The sequence below is a fragment of the Talaromyces stipitatus genome, genomic scaffold (assembly GCF_000003125.1).
Source record: "Talaromyces stipitatus ATCC 10500 scf_1105507295511 genomic scaffold, whole genome shotgun sequence".
NCBI classification, from domain to species: domain Eukaryota; kingdom Fungi; phylum Ascomycota; class Eurotiomycetes; order Eurotiales; family Trichocomaceae; genus Talaromyces; species Talaromyces stipitatus.
This window is the reverse complement of record NW_002990119.1, coordinates 188,421-204,357: the sequence shown is the minus strand read 5'-3', so window position 1 is coordinate 204,357 and position 15,937 is coordinate 188,421. Positions and strand designations below refer to the sequence as shown.

General features: G+C 43.6%; 4 protein-coding genes across 4 annotated transcripts in view, besides 4 other annotated features; 2 read left to right on the top strand and 2 right to left on the bottom strand.

Annotated features, from left to right (window-relative positions):
- Nucleotides 1–62: 62 nt before the first annotated feature.
- TSTA_097920 (pogo transposable element, putative) lies at nt 63–2,696 on the bottom strand (the record flags this gene model as incomplete). Its single annotated transcript, XM_002485729.1, has 5 exons — nt 63–547; nt 616–806; nt 911–935; nt 1,031–1,059; nt 1,082–2,696. 5 exons carry the CDS (start codon nt 2,694–2,696, stop codon nt 98–100), a joined length of 2,310 nt encoding a protein of 769 aa, XP_002485774.1. The 3' UTR covers nt 63–97.
- Nucleotides 1,164–2,651: a mobile genetic element.
- An 876-nt stretch (nt 2,697–3,572) lies between the features above and the next one.
- Nucleotides 3,573–4,475, top strand: TSTA_097910 (uncharacterized protein; the record flags this gene model as incomplete). Its single annotated transcript, XM_002485728.1, has 2 exons — nt 3,573–4,091; nt 4,170–4,475. The coding sequence occupies 2 exons, from the start codon at nt 3,573–3,575 to the stop codon at nt 4,473–4,475; spliced, it is 825 nt and encodes a 274-aa protein (XP_002485773.1).
- Nucleotides 4,476–4,675: 200 nt separating this feature from the next.
- Nucleotides 4,676–8,558, bottom strand: TSTA_097900 (kinesin, putative; the record flags this gene model as incomplete). Its single annotated transcript, XM_002485727.1, has 3 exons — nt 4,676–7,143; nt 7,192–7,318; nt 7,421–8,558. 3 exons carry the CDS (start codon nt 8,556–8,558, stop codon nt 4,941–4,943), a joined length of 3,468 nt encoding a protein of 1,155 aa, XP_002485772.1. The 3' UTR covers nt 4,676–4,940.
- A 687-nt stretch (nt 8,559–9,245) lies between these two features.
- Nucleotides 9,246–9,752: a mobile genetic element.
- Nucleotides 9,753–10,781: 1,029 nt separating this feature from the next.
- Nucleotides 10,782–11,762: a mobile genetic element.
- A 546-nt stretch (nt 11,763–12,308) lies between these two features.
- Nucleotides 12,309–13,229: a mobile genetic element.
- Nucleotides 13,230–14,043: 814 nt separating this feature from the next.
- TSTA_097890 (uncharacterized protein) overlaps nt 14,044–15,937 on the top strand; it is a gene marked incomplete at its 3' end in the record, with an annotated part of 5,772 nt that continues 3,878 nt past the window's right edge. The window contains exons 1-2 of the mRNA XM_002485726.1: nt 14,044–14,445; nt 14,577–15,820. Coding sequence (XP_002485771.1) covers nt 14,195–14,445; nt 14,577–15,820 — 1,495 coding nt within the window. The 5' untranslated portion in view covers nt 14,044–14,194. The remainder of the gene's footprint in view (nt 14,446–14,576; nt 15,821–15,937) is intronic.

Here is a 15,937-nt window from a genome sequence, read left to right as displayed (position 1 = left end):
GCATTACGCACCTAAGGCCCTCGCGCTATGGGACGATTACGCAGCTTTAATGGAGTGGCACGAACGAAACCGGTGAACTATCGGATAAAATCGCAACCTATGGACGTTCCAGACTGCCCTCAAGCTCTCTAATAAGGGGTGTTGCATGGAATGGCGCTACTTTGACAGGGATATCATCCCTCTGAATCCTGAGCTGCTGCCGTTCACAGGAAAAAGTCTGTAGGACAAATAAACCATTACTTTCAGTGGGCCAACTCAAGCACATATCCGATAGCATAAAGAGTACCATGCCTTCGTGTAGCTCCTGCTGCTTTGGACGTAGTGTCCCTTCTATAGGACCCGCATGCGATTTCTCGTACAGGCAAAATCGAACACTTCCCCGTACACACCGTATCATGCAAATTGCCTTGTTTCGGTCATATCCATACGGTCCTAGCCTATAGATCTCAGGCCGGCCTGTAGCGTAGCCGCAATTCACCAATAATGGTTCTCCGCGAATGATTTCGTCTACGCTATTTGCATTAAGGAGAGAACGTATATAGTGTATCTATATAGTGCATGTAAGCCTGCGGCCCTGCGACGCTAAATTGCACATTGTTTCTGTGAGTAACATACCTCTGGTTCAAGTAGGTCATTCTCCATGAATCCAATGAGGGCTTTTGACAATTGAGTTTCATAGCCGCCTCGAGCGTAGAGTGTGGTCACTGGATTAGTTCGGAGAATAGTATCCAACCACTCTGATACGTGGGTGGATGGACCAGGCCAATTTTTAAAAATAATATATCCCTCGTAGTAAAAAGTCATCTCTTCTCTCTGTGTTGCGCCATCCTCAACGGGCCCCGCGATTTCCCCGGGTTACATTTTTCTGTCTGATTACGTAATTAGACCCTGGCCACGGGCTCCCACTAACGTAATTCACCACCGAAGCGGCACCACTACCGAGCCGGCATTTTTTCCCGAGCGCGTACGCGATATTGATTTCAAATCCCAATTTTCAAAGCCACATACAAATTATATACAAAAATCTAACTACTAATACGACTAGGGCATTGGTTAATTCTATGCCCCATAACGTTACAACCACTGCAGCGATATTGGCGGCGTACGACTGCTTGAGAAGCTGGGAGCTCCGGCTCAGCCGGAGTAGTAGTAACAGCATGGGATGCCTCAACCTGACCTTGTACGAGCGCTTGCACTTCTTCTTTAGTAACCGCTTGCTCAATAGATATTTGCTTTTTAGATTTTTGGCGCTTTTGCTTCTCTTTCTCATGTGCAGCTCGTAAATCGTAGTTCTCTTTCCGTACGAGTAAAACATCATTCGCTATCATTTCGTAGGCTTTTGACAACCGTACAACTGCCTGATTGATTTCTTGATTTTGGTTGCTTTCTGTACGCTCATTTATACGTTTATTGATTGTAGTCGACTGGCGTATAAATTGGCGTATATTTTGAGGTGTTTGTAAGCAGGATGATGCCGTATTGCTTGATCGACTTGGAGGGGGGGTTGGTGTCTTCAATCGAATATTAAGCTGTTGTATAACTCGATCTGGATTGAAAGGCACTAATCCAGTGGCTGCGAAGCTATTCCAAATAGTTTGAGCTTTATATGCCACTGTACGAGCCTGTGGAAATGCTGTTAAGAAGTCCATTTTATCAATATGATTGAAACCAAGCCTCATTCGTTGCTCAACAAGCTGCCCATAATGTCGCTTTAAAACAGCAAAACAGCCAACATCAAGAGGCTGTAAGAGATGCGAAGAATGAGGTGGCATACAGACTGGAATAATATTATTCTCAGTACATATATGGTCAAATTCTGGTGTCAAATGGCTTCCATGGCCATCAAGAATCAACATTCGATATTTTCCAACCGTACGACCATTAATATAGGGAATAAAATGGGTTTTAAGCCATTCTAATCCTATCTGATCTGTAGTCCAGCCATTATCGCTAATATTGATTCGCCAATCATCTGGAAGATCATCAAACCAGCCTTCTCGTACGTTTTTCTTTGCTTTGAAAATCACGTACGAAGGCACAGCCCATCCAGTTGAATTTGTTGCCTCAATTGCAGTTACCCATTCTCGATTTCCAGGCTGTAAAAGCTTCGGCTGAGCATATCGATCGCTTCCAGTAATAACCTTTGCAGTTGCACAGAGTCCCATAGCAAAGCCAGTCTCATCAAAGTTGAATATATCTTCCGGTAAGATGCCGTACTCAGATATAGCAGCTTGTACGCGATCAAAATGTTCTTGTATTATCTTTGGATCTTCGCATTTAGCACGTTCGTAGTTGTATTTCCTTGCGAATTTGGAATCGATCTCTGGACGGCGTTTAATCAGTTTAGTTATCCAATTTTTTCCAACTTGTGGTTTGCCATGTTGTGAAAGTATATAATTAGCCATTTCTCGTACAAGAGAATGCCGGGGGGGTAATCCACGTCGATCTAAATCAAGCACCCATTTGACAAGCGATTCCTCTTCATATTGAGTCAATTTATGGCTGTTGGCGCGTACGAGAGATCTTTGTTGAATACCATTGAGTCTATCTTGTAAAGTTGTCCGGGGGATCTCGTAAATCCTTGCAGCTTGAGCTACACGTTGAATTCGGCCATTCTGTAAATCGGAAATTGCTAATAAGATTCGTCCCTCTTGCTCATCTAAATTTTTCCGGTTTTTATTGCGAATTGGTGGCATATTGACGTGTTGAATAATATAAAATCAATATCGTGTACGCGCTCGGGAAAAAATGCCGGCTCGGTAGTGGTGCCGCTTCGGTGGTGAATTACGTTAGTTAACTCATGCTGAATCGACTCACTACGAATGTATTTCTCTATAATGGTTACTTTGTGTGTTTTTTTTTTCTTTTTCTTTTTATCAAATTGGTCACTGCCAAGATTCCATGCGAGGAAAAACTGCAGGATTGCGTAAATCGTTGACCACTGAGGGGTTCTTACCCTTGATACGGCGCAATTAAGGTCAGGCATTCTTGGTGTACTTATGTCTTGCATAGACTGCCTTTCGAATGGCCTAAATCAAACAGGGGGCCGAAAATGTCCCTTCTTAAAGGAGACTCATCGTTGACTGGTTGCTTATACGAAACACTGCAGATGTGTGCTATTAAAGGTATCACGGGCTGCCTTGAATTACCTTATAGGATGCTTGAATATTCCTTTCATGCACCCGGGTCCCTAAATGTGAACCCACAGGGACAGGGGGCAGGGCAAGGGGTGTCGAACATGTTGGGCTACTATCCACGGGTTGCACAACAAGGTACACCAAAATAAACATATCCATGTACATCAGGTTGGGGTAGTCACTTAGTCTGCACTCTGATTGGCTGCCATGGGTATCTGGGGACTCATAGTGCCTTTCTCTCATTTCTTTGTCACTTCAGACAAGGATTCACATCAATAACACTTTTCAAGAGTCACCAACCAAATCTTTTGTGGGCTTGAGGTTTGAAGTTTCATCTTTCCATCACAAACTGCACTTCTGCTGCTCCTACTACAGTTGTGTTGCGTTCTGCCTTCCACAAGAAAGAGAGAGACATATCATCTGCTCTCAGTCAAGATGGCAACCAGCTCTTCCCACGTTGACAACTATGATGCCTCCAAGTTCTGGATCGCTTCAGCCAGGAACTTTCGAACCTCTGCTCGCTTGCACTTGCAACACTTTCTCTTCCAAAACACTATCGGCTATCTCCTAGAGCCTATCATTGAGGAGTCCTTGGTGGCTTCTTCCCGGCCCCTGAAAGTTGCCGATCTTGCTTGTGGAAATGGCATCTGGCTGACTGAACTGCATTCCCACTTTGCGAAGAACAATATCTCAGCCCAGCGGGACGGATTTGACATCAACCCCGTGAACTTCCCGGATGCAGCCTACCTGCCCGACTCGGTATCCATCAAGCAGCTTGACATCCTTTCCAAGCCCCTCCCTGCCGATTTGATTGGCATCTACGATGTGGTCCATATCCGAGCCTTTGTTAGTGTGATACCTGATGGCGACCTGACACCTATACTCTCTGTTGCCTCGGAGCTTTTGAAGCCGGGTGGTTTTCTTCGATGGGAAGAGACTCGAGGCGATAAATGGGTCGTCTAGTCACCTTTACCGCAAGTATCTAAATTGGCCAGTGAAAGCATTGTGCGGGTGCTCGAAGGTGGTTAAAAGGCCCAAGGCATCAACAATGAGTGGGTAGACGTACTCGACACACGTCTAGGCCAGTTTGGTTTCCAGGATGCACGATTGCTTTCCCAGGAGAAAAGAAAGCAGGATTACAAAGGCTGGACTGAAGACTACTTGATGGTGTGGGAGGAATGTGCTGCTTTTTTTCTGCCAAAGTCGCAGGCATTGGATGCGCCATTGACGCGAGAGGTGTGGACTGAAATGTTTGCAAACAGTGTTAAAGAGACAGAGCAAGGCGTTGCGGTGCATCAAGGAAAGGTCGTGACTGTGGTAGGCCGGAGGCCTCAATGAGTTGCTGGGTCTACCACTGGCGGGTAAAGCTTGTACCTAAGCTTCAAGTAGTCTGACTCATTACAGTCAATACCTACAAGGATGTGGATGACGTTCTAAAATCTCTTGAATAATTGTATATGTAGATATATTGTTATTGCCATCATAGACACAGTGACCAAGGCACAATCGTCGCAAGATAACTTGACGCATAAAAACCACATAAATTACCACCCCATTAACGGGGTTCCGTATTTGGCCAAACGATATTTTTCTGGTTCTCAATACAGAACCACAACGGAATGGAAGGTGAAACCTCGTAAACTTGCAGATTGATAAGTTGGGCCAGCACACCATGGAAGAATGCTATATTTGCCTTCGTATAAGTTTTTATGATTGGCATACAGTATATGAAAACAAAAGCAGCCTAGTTTGAGCGGCTCCCCTCTTTGACCTACTGTAGTGCCCAAGCCTGATATTTAGCTTTCAAGCACTCAGCCAATGGTTTCTCTCTAGTGCTCGTCGATGCATGGCTTTCGCCTCTTCACACTTTCCCTGCCTGGAAAGCACCGAGCTTAGATGACTGATACTGGCCAGTGTGTCAGGATGTTCAGTGCCTAGCACTTTCTCTCTGCTAGCGAGTGCTCGTCGATGCATAGCCTCTGCTTCCTCATATTGTCCTTGACTTTGAAGCACTGAGCCTAGATGGCTGATACTGGCCAGTGTCTCGGGATGTTCAGCGCCTAGCACTTTCTCTCTACTAGCAAGTGCTTGTCGATGCATGGCCTCTGCTTCCTCATATTCTCCCTGGCTGTGAAGTACCGAGCCCAGATGACTGATACTGGCCAGTGTGTCAGGATGTTCAGCACCTAGCACTTTCTCTCTACCAGCGAGTGCTTGTTGATGCATAGTATCTGCTTCCTTATATTTCCCCTGACTGTGAAGCACTAAGCCTAGATGACTGATACTGGCCAGTGTACTAGGATGTTCAGCACCTAGCACTTTCTCTCTGCTAGCAAGTGCTTGTCGATGCATAGCTTCTGCTTCCTCATATTGTCCTTGACTTTGAAGCACTGAACCTAGAAGACTGATACTGATTAGTGTGTCAGGATGTTCAGCGCCTAGCACCTTCTCTCTGCCAGCGAGAGCTCGTCGATGCATAGCCTCTGCTTTTTCATATTCTCCCTGACTTTGAAGCACCGAGCCTAGATAACTGACACTAGTCAGTGTGTCAGGATGTTCAGCACCTAGCACTTTCTCTCTACCATCAAGTGCTTGTTGATGCATAGTATCTGCTTCCTTATACTTCCCCTGACTCTCAAGCACTAAGCCTAGATGACTGATACTGGCCAGTGTATTAGGATGTTCGGCGCCTAGCATTTTCTCATGGTATGTAACTGCTCGTCGATGCATAGCCTCTGCTTCCTTATATTTCACCTGTCTTCGAAGCACTAAGCCTAGATGACTGACACTGACCAGTGTGTCAGGATGTTCAGCGCCTAACACTTTCTCATGCATTGTAACTGCTCGTCGATGCATGACCTCCGCCTCCTCATACTTTCCCATAAGGTAAAGATGCCAGCCACACCGACTGGCAATACTTGCAATATTCAATTGATCGTTGTCATCCAATTTCTTAGTGAAATAAATCGTCTCTTTAAAATGTGGAAGGAGCATATGGCAAGATGCCGACGTTTGATAATCTCCACTGGGAAATACAGCTTTCATCACTCGTAAACTTTGTTTGACCAACTGATGAAGCCGACCTTGTTTCTTCAGCCACTGTCGAACTGACAATTGCACTAGCCGGTGCAATTCAAACAACCGTCCGCCGATCTCGACTTGGATGAGAGAAAAGCTTATTAATAGAGCTATTGCATCCTCGAATTGTAATCGATCCATCCCTTCGCTAACCAGCTCTTCCGGAATTCCCTGTCGGTCAAACATACTCATCAAAGCCAGCAGATCTGTGGCTTTCGGATAAATGTGGTGGATCTGATCAAATGAGATCTGCCATGTCGTGATGACCGGGTATCGGACGCTTCGATCTCGTCGAAGATCATGAGCCTCGTCATAATTTAGAAGGTGCTCTTGGTTGGTCTCACTTTGTTGAAATAGCTCCAAGTAAGAAGATACGGTCATCCGAGGTGAACGATTCGAGATATATGCACCAGCTTGTGCAATTGCTAAAGGAATGCATTCTAGTGCCTCAACGAGTAGTTTTGCTTCACTTACACATGATTGGTCCACCTCGATGCGGGTTCGCAATAAGGTAATAGCGTCATGCGTGCTCATTGGTTTCACGGGTATTACCTGACCACGAGGCCCCACTATATTCCGTGCCACTATCTGATTTCGTGATGTAATCAAAATCGATCCATGCAAAACACAAGGTAAGTAATCCACTAATGGCACATTTTCACCAGAGGTCTTAAAAAAGGTATCATTATCGTCTGCATTGTCCAGAACCATCAACCAGCTGCCATTCGTCTCATCGCATAGCCATTTAGTGACCAGCTGGAGGATATTAGCTTCTGGATCGTCGAATCCAGGAACCTTTGCTACTGATGCAATATTTCGGTACCCTTGCTCAAACCTCGTCGGATTACTTCCGTGAACCCAGAATATCCATGTGCTAGGCGCAGATTCTCGAATGCGATATGTATACTCGATCGCTATTTGAGATTTTCTGGGACATATTTAGTTCTTGCACATCATAATTTCACACGTTACTTACCCTACACCCCCTAGGCCAACGAGTGCGGCACGCTTAGAAGTCCGCCCTTTTCCATCTTGAACAGCCTTGTCAATACTCATGGTAATATCTTCTCGGCCGACAAACTTTTCGTCTCTCTCAAAAGGGACTGTTGAAGATGGCTTAGGATGGCTTGGCGTTTGCGCTGAAAAATGGAACTCAAATCAGCATAAACCATAAGTCGCTCTCCGACAGGCAGATATCAACTTACGTCGCTCTTGCTGAAGGCCAGTTATCCAATATTCCAAGAAAGTTTTGGTACAAGATGCCGCAGTCGCTGCAGCATAGTTCTGCCATGCCTTATTCTTATGACTGTCTGCGTAATCGCAGACGCCTTTGATGATAACGCAAGGCAGGATATCCCATACTCCAGCAGCTTCCATCTCAAATCCAATCACACCCTCCTTTTCAGCCAGTTGATCGCGATGCTCGCCAGACTTCAACACAGAATTTGCTGACGCAATCGTGCCTATGTGAATGAGAGGTCTTGGGCTATCAGTATTGAGTCGGCTTCTCTGGATCACTTCACCTCCACAACCAACTTTCTTGCAGTCACCTTTCAATGCTTGCTCACAGACTGGATCGGAGCTCGAGTGGCAGTCAGCGCAGATGCATTCAATCGTATATTGTTGTTTGTAGTGTTTGTGACGATAAGAGGCTCTGAATAACCTATCCTGTGAAACACCAGGATAATTCCACTCATTCCCCTCCATTTCTTGGAGAATCTTCAGGTATTGCGCGGTTTGCCTTTGTACTTGGTCTTTCATTCGGCGAGTTCGTAAACGGTTTAGGAAGGACTGGATCTGTTGATTAGGCGATCCAAGTGCCTCCTTGTTACTACTTTTTCGCTCGAACCCATGCGGGTACTGTCTGCCAAAATCATATTCAATCACGCTGTCACCAATGATGATGTCACCCAAGACGATCTCCATGCCGTCAGATGCATATGGTACTCCACCGCAGATTCCAACTAGTAAGGTAAGCTTAATTCCTGTGAAACTGACATGCAAGCCACGAGCAACACCGGCGGACCTTCGATTTCCCATACCCGGCATGTAAGCCAACACTACATTGTGATTATTGATTCTTCCAGTTACATAACTGTTGGCATCTCCCATGTGCTTGCTATATATGTGGCCCAGTTCATCGTAGCGCTCATCGAACAACGCCTCCACCGCGTCACCCTCTAGAGGGAGGGCACAGATTATCGCGATATTGAATTCCTCTCGGGATCGTGGAGGCATTTTCGCATGACTCTTGCTTCTCCAACTCGACGATACTATTTTTCGCGCTGTAAGAGAGTGACCGCCATAGGATAGAGCATCTTCTGGGTGCTTCAAGCGGGGCATCAGGCTGAGAGTGGACTGTGGGATTTGATTGGTATTGAATGCAAGCACATCAAATATATAACGTAATCCACAAGCGAACCGACACCACAAGCGAACCGGCACTTTTTCCCGAACGCGTACAAAATATTGATCTCAAATCTCAATTTCTAACCCACATACTAATTATATACAAAATATTAATTTCTAATACGATTAGGACATCCAGTTATTTTATGTCCTGCAACACCACAACCACTGTAGCGAAATTGACGTCGTACAGGTGGGTGAGAAACTGGGAGCTCAGGCTCGGCCGGAGCAGTAGTAACAGCTTGAGATGCTTCAATCTGACCTTGTACGAGTGCTTAAGCTTCCTCTCTGGTAATTCCTTGCTCATGAGATATTTGCTGCTTAGATCTTTGACATTTTTTCTTATGTGCAGCCCGTAGATCATGGAATCCCTTCTGTGCAATTGTAAGCTTATTAATACTTATCTCATAAGCCTTTGACGCCCGTGTTAACACTTCATCAATAGCCTCAGATGAACTTCTTGTATGCCGGCTTATTCGCTTCTTAATTGTAGTCATCTAGCGCTTGAATTGAAGTGGATTTTGAGAGGTTTGTAAGCAGGATGATTGTGTATCACTTGATCGACTTGGGGGTGGGGGGGGTGGGTGTTGGAGTCTTCAATCGAACAGTAAGCTGTTGATAAACTCGATCTGGATTGAATGGTACTAAACCAGTTGCTGCAAAGCTATTCCGAACAGTTTGAGCTTTATATGCCATCGTACGAGCTGCTGGAAATGCAGTGAGAAAGTCGATTTTGTCAGTATGATTGAATCCAAGCCTCATTTGCTGCTCAACAAGCTGTCCATAATGTCGCTTTAAAATAGCAAAATAGCTAACATCAAGAGGCTGTAAAAGATGTGAGGAATGAGGAGGCATAAAGACTGGAATAATATTATTCTCAGTGCATGTACGGTTAAATTCAGCAGTTAAATGGCTTCCATGACCATCAAGAATCAACATCCGATATTTTCCCAATGTACGGTTATTAATAAGAGGAATAAAATGAGTTTTAAGCCATTGTAATTTAATCTTATCCGTTGTCCATCCATTATCACTGATATTGATTCTCCAGTCATCTGGAAGATTTTCAAACCAGCCTAATCGAGTGTATTTCTTTGCCTTAAAAATAATATATGAAGGCAAGGCCCATTGTGGGTGCATAAAGCACGTGTACACGTTAATGTACGTACGTACATGAATGGTTAGCAGGTACTGCAATTCTGTATGGGTTCAAAATGTGTGTGATTGTAGCTATCTAACTCACGCCCCGACGCGGTCTTACATCCCTCTATCCTAGACGAGGTCACGTGACGCCCTGCGGCTCAGTGCGTCGGAGTGAGGCATCTCGATTGCTCCCACAAACCAACACTGGATCTCTTTTACAAATTGGATTGCGATCGAGATCCAAAAACCCATGAAAAACCATACAAAAACATAACGAAGGGATCAAACAAAAGATCTATTGAGGTAGCTGGCGTGTCCGAAAACACGTCTCCACTTCGATCTCGTCCCCCACTTGGCCCCGAATCGCCTCCTAATCGCTCCCGGTTCTCTCAACGAAGCCTTCAACACGAACTGTCAGCTTATTGCTGTCAACAAGGTCCCGTAGGGCCTTGTTAGGGCTTGACTTCGTAAAAGCGTCGGCCGGGTTATCGTCTCCATGGATCTAACGGATCTCGTGGATCTCGTGCTTCTCATAAGATTGACGAAGTGCCATGATATCGATCATGAGGCGTTTCTCTTTGGTGGTCCCAAGCTTACCGAGGCATTCATAAAGCGAAAATGAATCCGTACAAATAATTACAGGCATTGCCGGTAGGTCCAGACGACTGGTGATCATTTTGGCGGTACTGGCAATTAGAGCTCCGAAACGAATATGAATAATATTCATATTCATGAATATTTGCGAATATGAATAATATAAATATGAATTAAATGAATATGAATATGACCCGTATTCATATTCACTAAATTTATAAATATATGAATATTCATGAATATCCACAAAAGATGAGGGAGGCAGCTGAATCTTGAACTCGCTCCTAAGATCAATTTTAAATAGTTACTTACAGAAAAACTATATACAAACAGCAAGCTTACTAAAATTCGATGAAAACCCCGTTTCCTAAATCCTAAACATTTTTATGCTGAGTCCCAGCATTCTTTACCATATTGTCCCTTAAGGAACATCAGCCATCTAAACATCTCAGAATTTAAGCAGTGTCTCCAAATACCCAGAACATCTCATGCGTTACTAAATAATCTTTTAATGCCTACTTTAGCAGACAGAATAGGAAGATAGTCTTGTATAGCTTTTGATATTAGGGGGTAGTTAAAGGCATTTGCTTTCCACCATTTCAATATCTAGTTAGGATCCTCATCTTCTATTATACTATAAGACCATATCTCAGGGCTTGAATCTAGGTACTAATCAATGTTTAATATTATGTCTGCAGATTGCAGAGGCTAGATTTTTTTGAGCTTTTTCTATAATGTCCCTGGCATACCTGGTGGACGCTCTGCGCTAGAGGAAGAGGTAGGGCTTGCAGGATATTATTTCTTAAGATATTCATGTATATTAGAAACAATCACATCTGCATCAGACTTGCTCATTTAAGCTTGGATGAAGGAGGTCTTAACCCGTGGATCAAGAATGGCAGCCATGTAATAGATAATATTGGAATCTATCTTCTTGGTGAATTTATCCATTTTCTAGATTCCTCCTTTAATAGCATTTTGAACCTCCTTAGTAATCTCTTGAAAGTCACCTTCATTATTTTTGATATCGTCAAGAATATCATCAAGACTCCAGTATATTAGAAGGCTTTTAGTAATGCTTGGGTAATGTTTCAAGATAGAGTTGGTATAGTCCCAGAATAGCTTTAGGACCTTCTAAATTTGTCTTAGTATTGACCAGTCACTATCTGTTGGTTGTATTTCTTGAATGTCTGGATATTCACAAATAAATTGAGTGACTTCTTTTCGAAGTCAAAGAGCTTCAGAGACCATATTGTATATTAAATTCTAGCAAGTGTTAATGTCATAATTGATTTGCTTATAGGGAGAGATATCCTTCTATGCCTGCCTTCGCTAGGGGCTGTTACTAATCCATAAGGCTAAAAGATGGATCTTAATAATAGCACCTTTCGTTGAAATTAGTGTTTCAGGTGAATAATCCTTCTGTGATGGCATCTCATCAAGTATAACATGTGCATCATAGACTGTACCGGTCTTTAAGGATACCAGTGTCGGAAACTTCGGTCAAACTACCGTCGAGTATATCTCGGATAGCTTATAACACGCTGAAGTTATAAGGCTTCTAAGTACGAAAGGCTTCTTGAAAGCAAAGTCTTAATAAAGGGATGAATATCCGGTTCGATAGAAGAACGTATACTCAAGTTGTCAAAGCTAAGGGGTACTTAGCACGGTTAATTCAAGACGATAGAATAAAACTAAATACATGCTGTAATGAGCGTCCTTATATATTCCATCATCATCATAGCCATCATATCCTGTTCCCTACAATGGGCTCTGATGGATCGGTTCTGCCTTGTCATAGTCATCATAGCCATGTCCTAACATCCGGATATGTTGGCTCTGATACCCTAACCCTAATGGTTTCGGATAATCCTTGCTTCCGTAGTGCAGTAGTGTAACACTATCTACTCAATCCATTGGCTGCGGATTCTTGATTCTTCTGACAACCAGAATATCCTTATAGATAAGATTTAGTATATGTGCAAGACATCTAATGAAGCTATTCCGACCCTAGAACCATATAAGTGGTTTTATGCGGAATGGACTATCTTTCTCGTCAAAATCTTTTAATAGGTCTGCATAAAAATAATCGCAGAGTATTAGGTTGTTTCTAGCATTATCTCCAGTGATTATTAGAAGCTTATATTCGATTTGAAACGCTTTAAGTACACTTTTGACAATTGTAGATAGATTTTTACTAGAGTGCAATCTATCAATCTCTTTAAACTTAAGAAGATCTTTTTAAAGCTTAAACTCTAGAGTGAGCCAATGGCCGACAATAGTAAGAAATGATATCTAGTTATCTGACGTCTAGATGTCAAGTGAAAGTGAAATCAATTGGTAGGTATCAGCTAAGTCCTGCTTTAACTGGTTCCTCTAACTCAAATATTCACTCTAAACTTAATTTTGAAGAGTATCTATAGTTTTGATAGGACAGTTAGCATTTAGACTCTTAAGAAGTTCTTTCCATATAGGATGTTCAACAACTGTAAAAGGCTACTGTGTTTTAATCACCTAGCAAAGAAGAGCCTGCATGGGATCAAGTCTAGACTTAGCTAGTTCTATGAATATATTAAGAGGCCTAGCTGGAGGTATAATTATATTCTATTTAATATAGTGTTCTTTGTAAAGGTGTGTAGCTAAATTGATCATAGCACCCTATTAAGTAGAGTCCTTTAATGACCAATTGCATCACTTACACAAAAGAAGTCTATTATTTCTGTGATGGCCTCCTTTAGGACACCATGTAGTCTTAAGGCCTATAGTATCAAAATAGTTGGCAGTCCAGCTAGTACGTGATCTCTTTCTTTTTTTCATTGGAGTCTCGTTGAACTCACTCTCTTGGTCTAATTGAGAAGAATTGTCTGAATTCTGTTGAGGAGACTTCAATCCTTATGAAGCTGATTCAGATAGTACCAAACTTAGTTTGTTAGAAGATATGTTTTGGTAAGGTGCAGGCATAGGCTCATTAGATAGAGTAGACATATCAGAAGGTAGAGATTTAGGGGAGGAAGAGTCAAGAGTATCTGCTTTATCGCGCCATGGAAAAGCATCAGAAACTATGCCATTATTTAAGGCATTATAATTGTGACGAGGTCTCTTTCGAGTTATTTAAGGAGATGAATCATGAGAAAAAGCCATAAGAAGAGGGTATAAACAAAGCTCTATAATAAATAAGGAACAAGAAGGAATATCAAGTGAAATACTCAGAGACAGATATTTGGAAAAGAGAATTAGGAATCTGGAAGAGCCTAATTCCCCCAATTTATATACTAAACAATATTTAGCTTTGTCTGTCACGTAGCTACTTAGTCTAATCCATTCCTAGCTATGATGTAAACAAAAAAGGTAAATGTCGGAACGTGAATATCAAACCCTACACGTTTTGGCACCGGATATAGTTAGTCTGACGCGGCACGTGCGTGCCGCGTATATCTAGCTAGCTATCCCCGTCCCCCTCGTTCTTGGGGACAAGTCACAATATTAGGAATCAAGATATCTTCATATTGTCAGGCTCATTAGGCCGCTTCGTGTTCGCGCCTTACTACCGTCTATGCTTCGTGATACGGACCGTAGTTAAACCAACACTGATCAGTGAGGCCCACAGATCAGACCTTACCCCTATTCTCACTTATTCGAATCCCCCGTCGACCTCGCGTCGATTACCACCCTGCTGCGCCGATATACGCACCAAATCTCTTACTCGTGAGCTCTTAGCTGAGTCTCATAAACCTTACGAATCCACCCGTACGAACCTACGTACGAAACCACCTTCGACCCCGAGTCGAATACCCCTCTCAGTGCGCCGATATACGCACCGAATAACCGACAATATGGCACCCACGGATTATACAGATTTTGATCCGAATAGCAAGGACCGCAAGACAATCGAACCATGCGTAATAACACGAACAAAGATCTACACCGATCTGTACGACGACGACCTATGGTTTACCTTCAAAGATGATTTTGGAGACTGGACTACAGATAACCTTTGCAAAGCGACCGTACCAGTCCTTGGAAACTACGTGACGTACTGCGAACCAATGGTATATATGTACCAAAGGGTGGACACGCAGGAAGAGTATTAGCGAACACACTGACTCTTCCAGAACCACACGAATGGACTAAAAGTGAAGTTGTTGAACACATACAGCTTAAAGGGACCTTCAATTCCCCATTTATCCAGTTGAAGTTCGCTGCCACAATCAAAAGAATCAACGACGCCGCAAATGTGACAATACAAAATAATGCTCAATTCGTGCAAGAAGATACCCCCTCTCCACCGTCAACGAACCTACACGGCATGGTAACAAGAATGAGAGCATCCGCAGGTGGCCTACAAGATATGATACCACACGCTGAGACGGCACCACCGACACCGACACCACCGGCGCCGCAGGCACCACTAGTACAAGTAGCGACACCTACCCAAACGGCAACATGGCAAGGAACGGGATATGTGCCAGCAATCCGCGACCAAGAAAGAATGTATTCGCAGGTAGGACAATTTGCACCGTTATATGTCAACAGCATCGCACAACTTCGGAAGGTGTACACTACAGATAGCACCAAGTACGGCGATAATGAAGACTCATTCGACCTAGCTCATAATATCTTCTTAGACCTCTGCCGCCAGATGGGTCTACATACCGCAGAAGCACGGAACCAGGCATTTTCAGTTATGCTCAAAGGACTCGCACTCGACTATTACTACACGTGGAAAGATCAATGGGAGCGCATGGGAATCGACCCCGCTGTGGCAGTCAAAAACCACTTCGAAAACGACGAGCACCTACGAAAAGTGCAGACTGACTGGGATGCGATAAATCTTTATACGGTAATTGTAAAGTACCCTGAAAAATCAACTACTGAATGCTTAGAGATGATGTTTCGAGATATCCAAAAGCTCTACCACAAATTGCGACCAGAACTACGAAACGAGGTTATTTGGCACGCAAAGCTCATTTCTGCTACTCGAACACACCCAGCATGTCATGCAGCAACTGGAAATCCCGCATCTACGATCCCTGGTCTCATGCAGAGCCTTCGAGGAAGTGTCAGCCAATTTGAAGACACTAAGCGAGCAGCGCAACAGCACTTCGCAGGCACATATAATACTGATCCGTATGACGTTCCACGAACGAACATGACAGAACGTCGCTTCTTCAACAATAATCTACGATACCAGCCTCAAAACCGCAGCCGCTTTACTCGGAAACCATCTCGTCACTTCAGAGGTCCCAGAAACGACAAAAAGACATGTTATATCTGCAAGAAACCAGGACACTTATCATATAACCACTCGGACGAGGAGCGCGAGGCACACAAGCGTGAATGGAATAAAAACAGATCTGGGAGTTATCAACAATTTATGGCTGAAATTGAGGGCTGGGAATATGACCCTGAATCAATTGAAGAACTAGCATCAAGTGGCGCTTATTTCGAGGATGACAGCAGTGATGACGAACCTCCAAGGACCAAGGATTCAATTACTTCCAAAGATCAGCCAATAAGATGCACCACTCCAGACTACTCACCCATTTGCAGCGCTTTCTTCACTACTGATGAGAAGC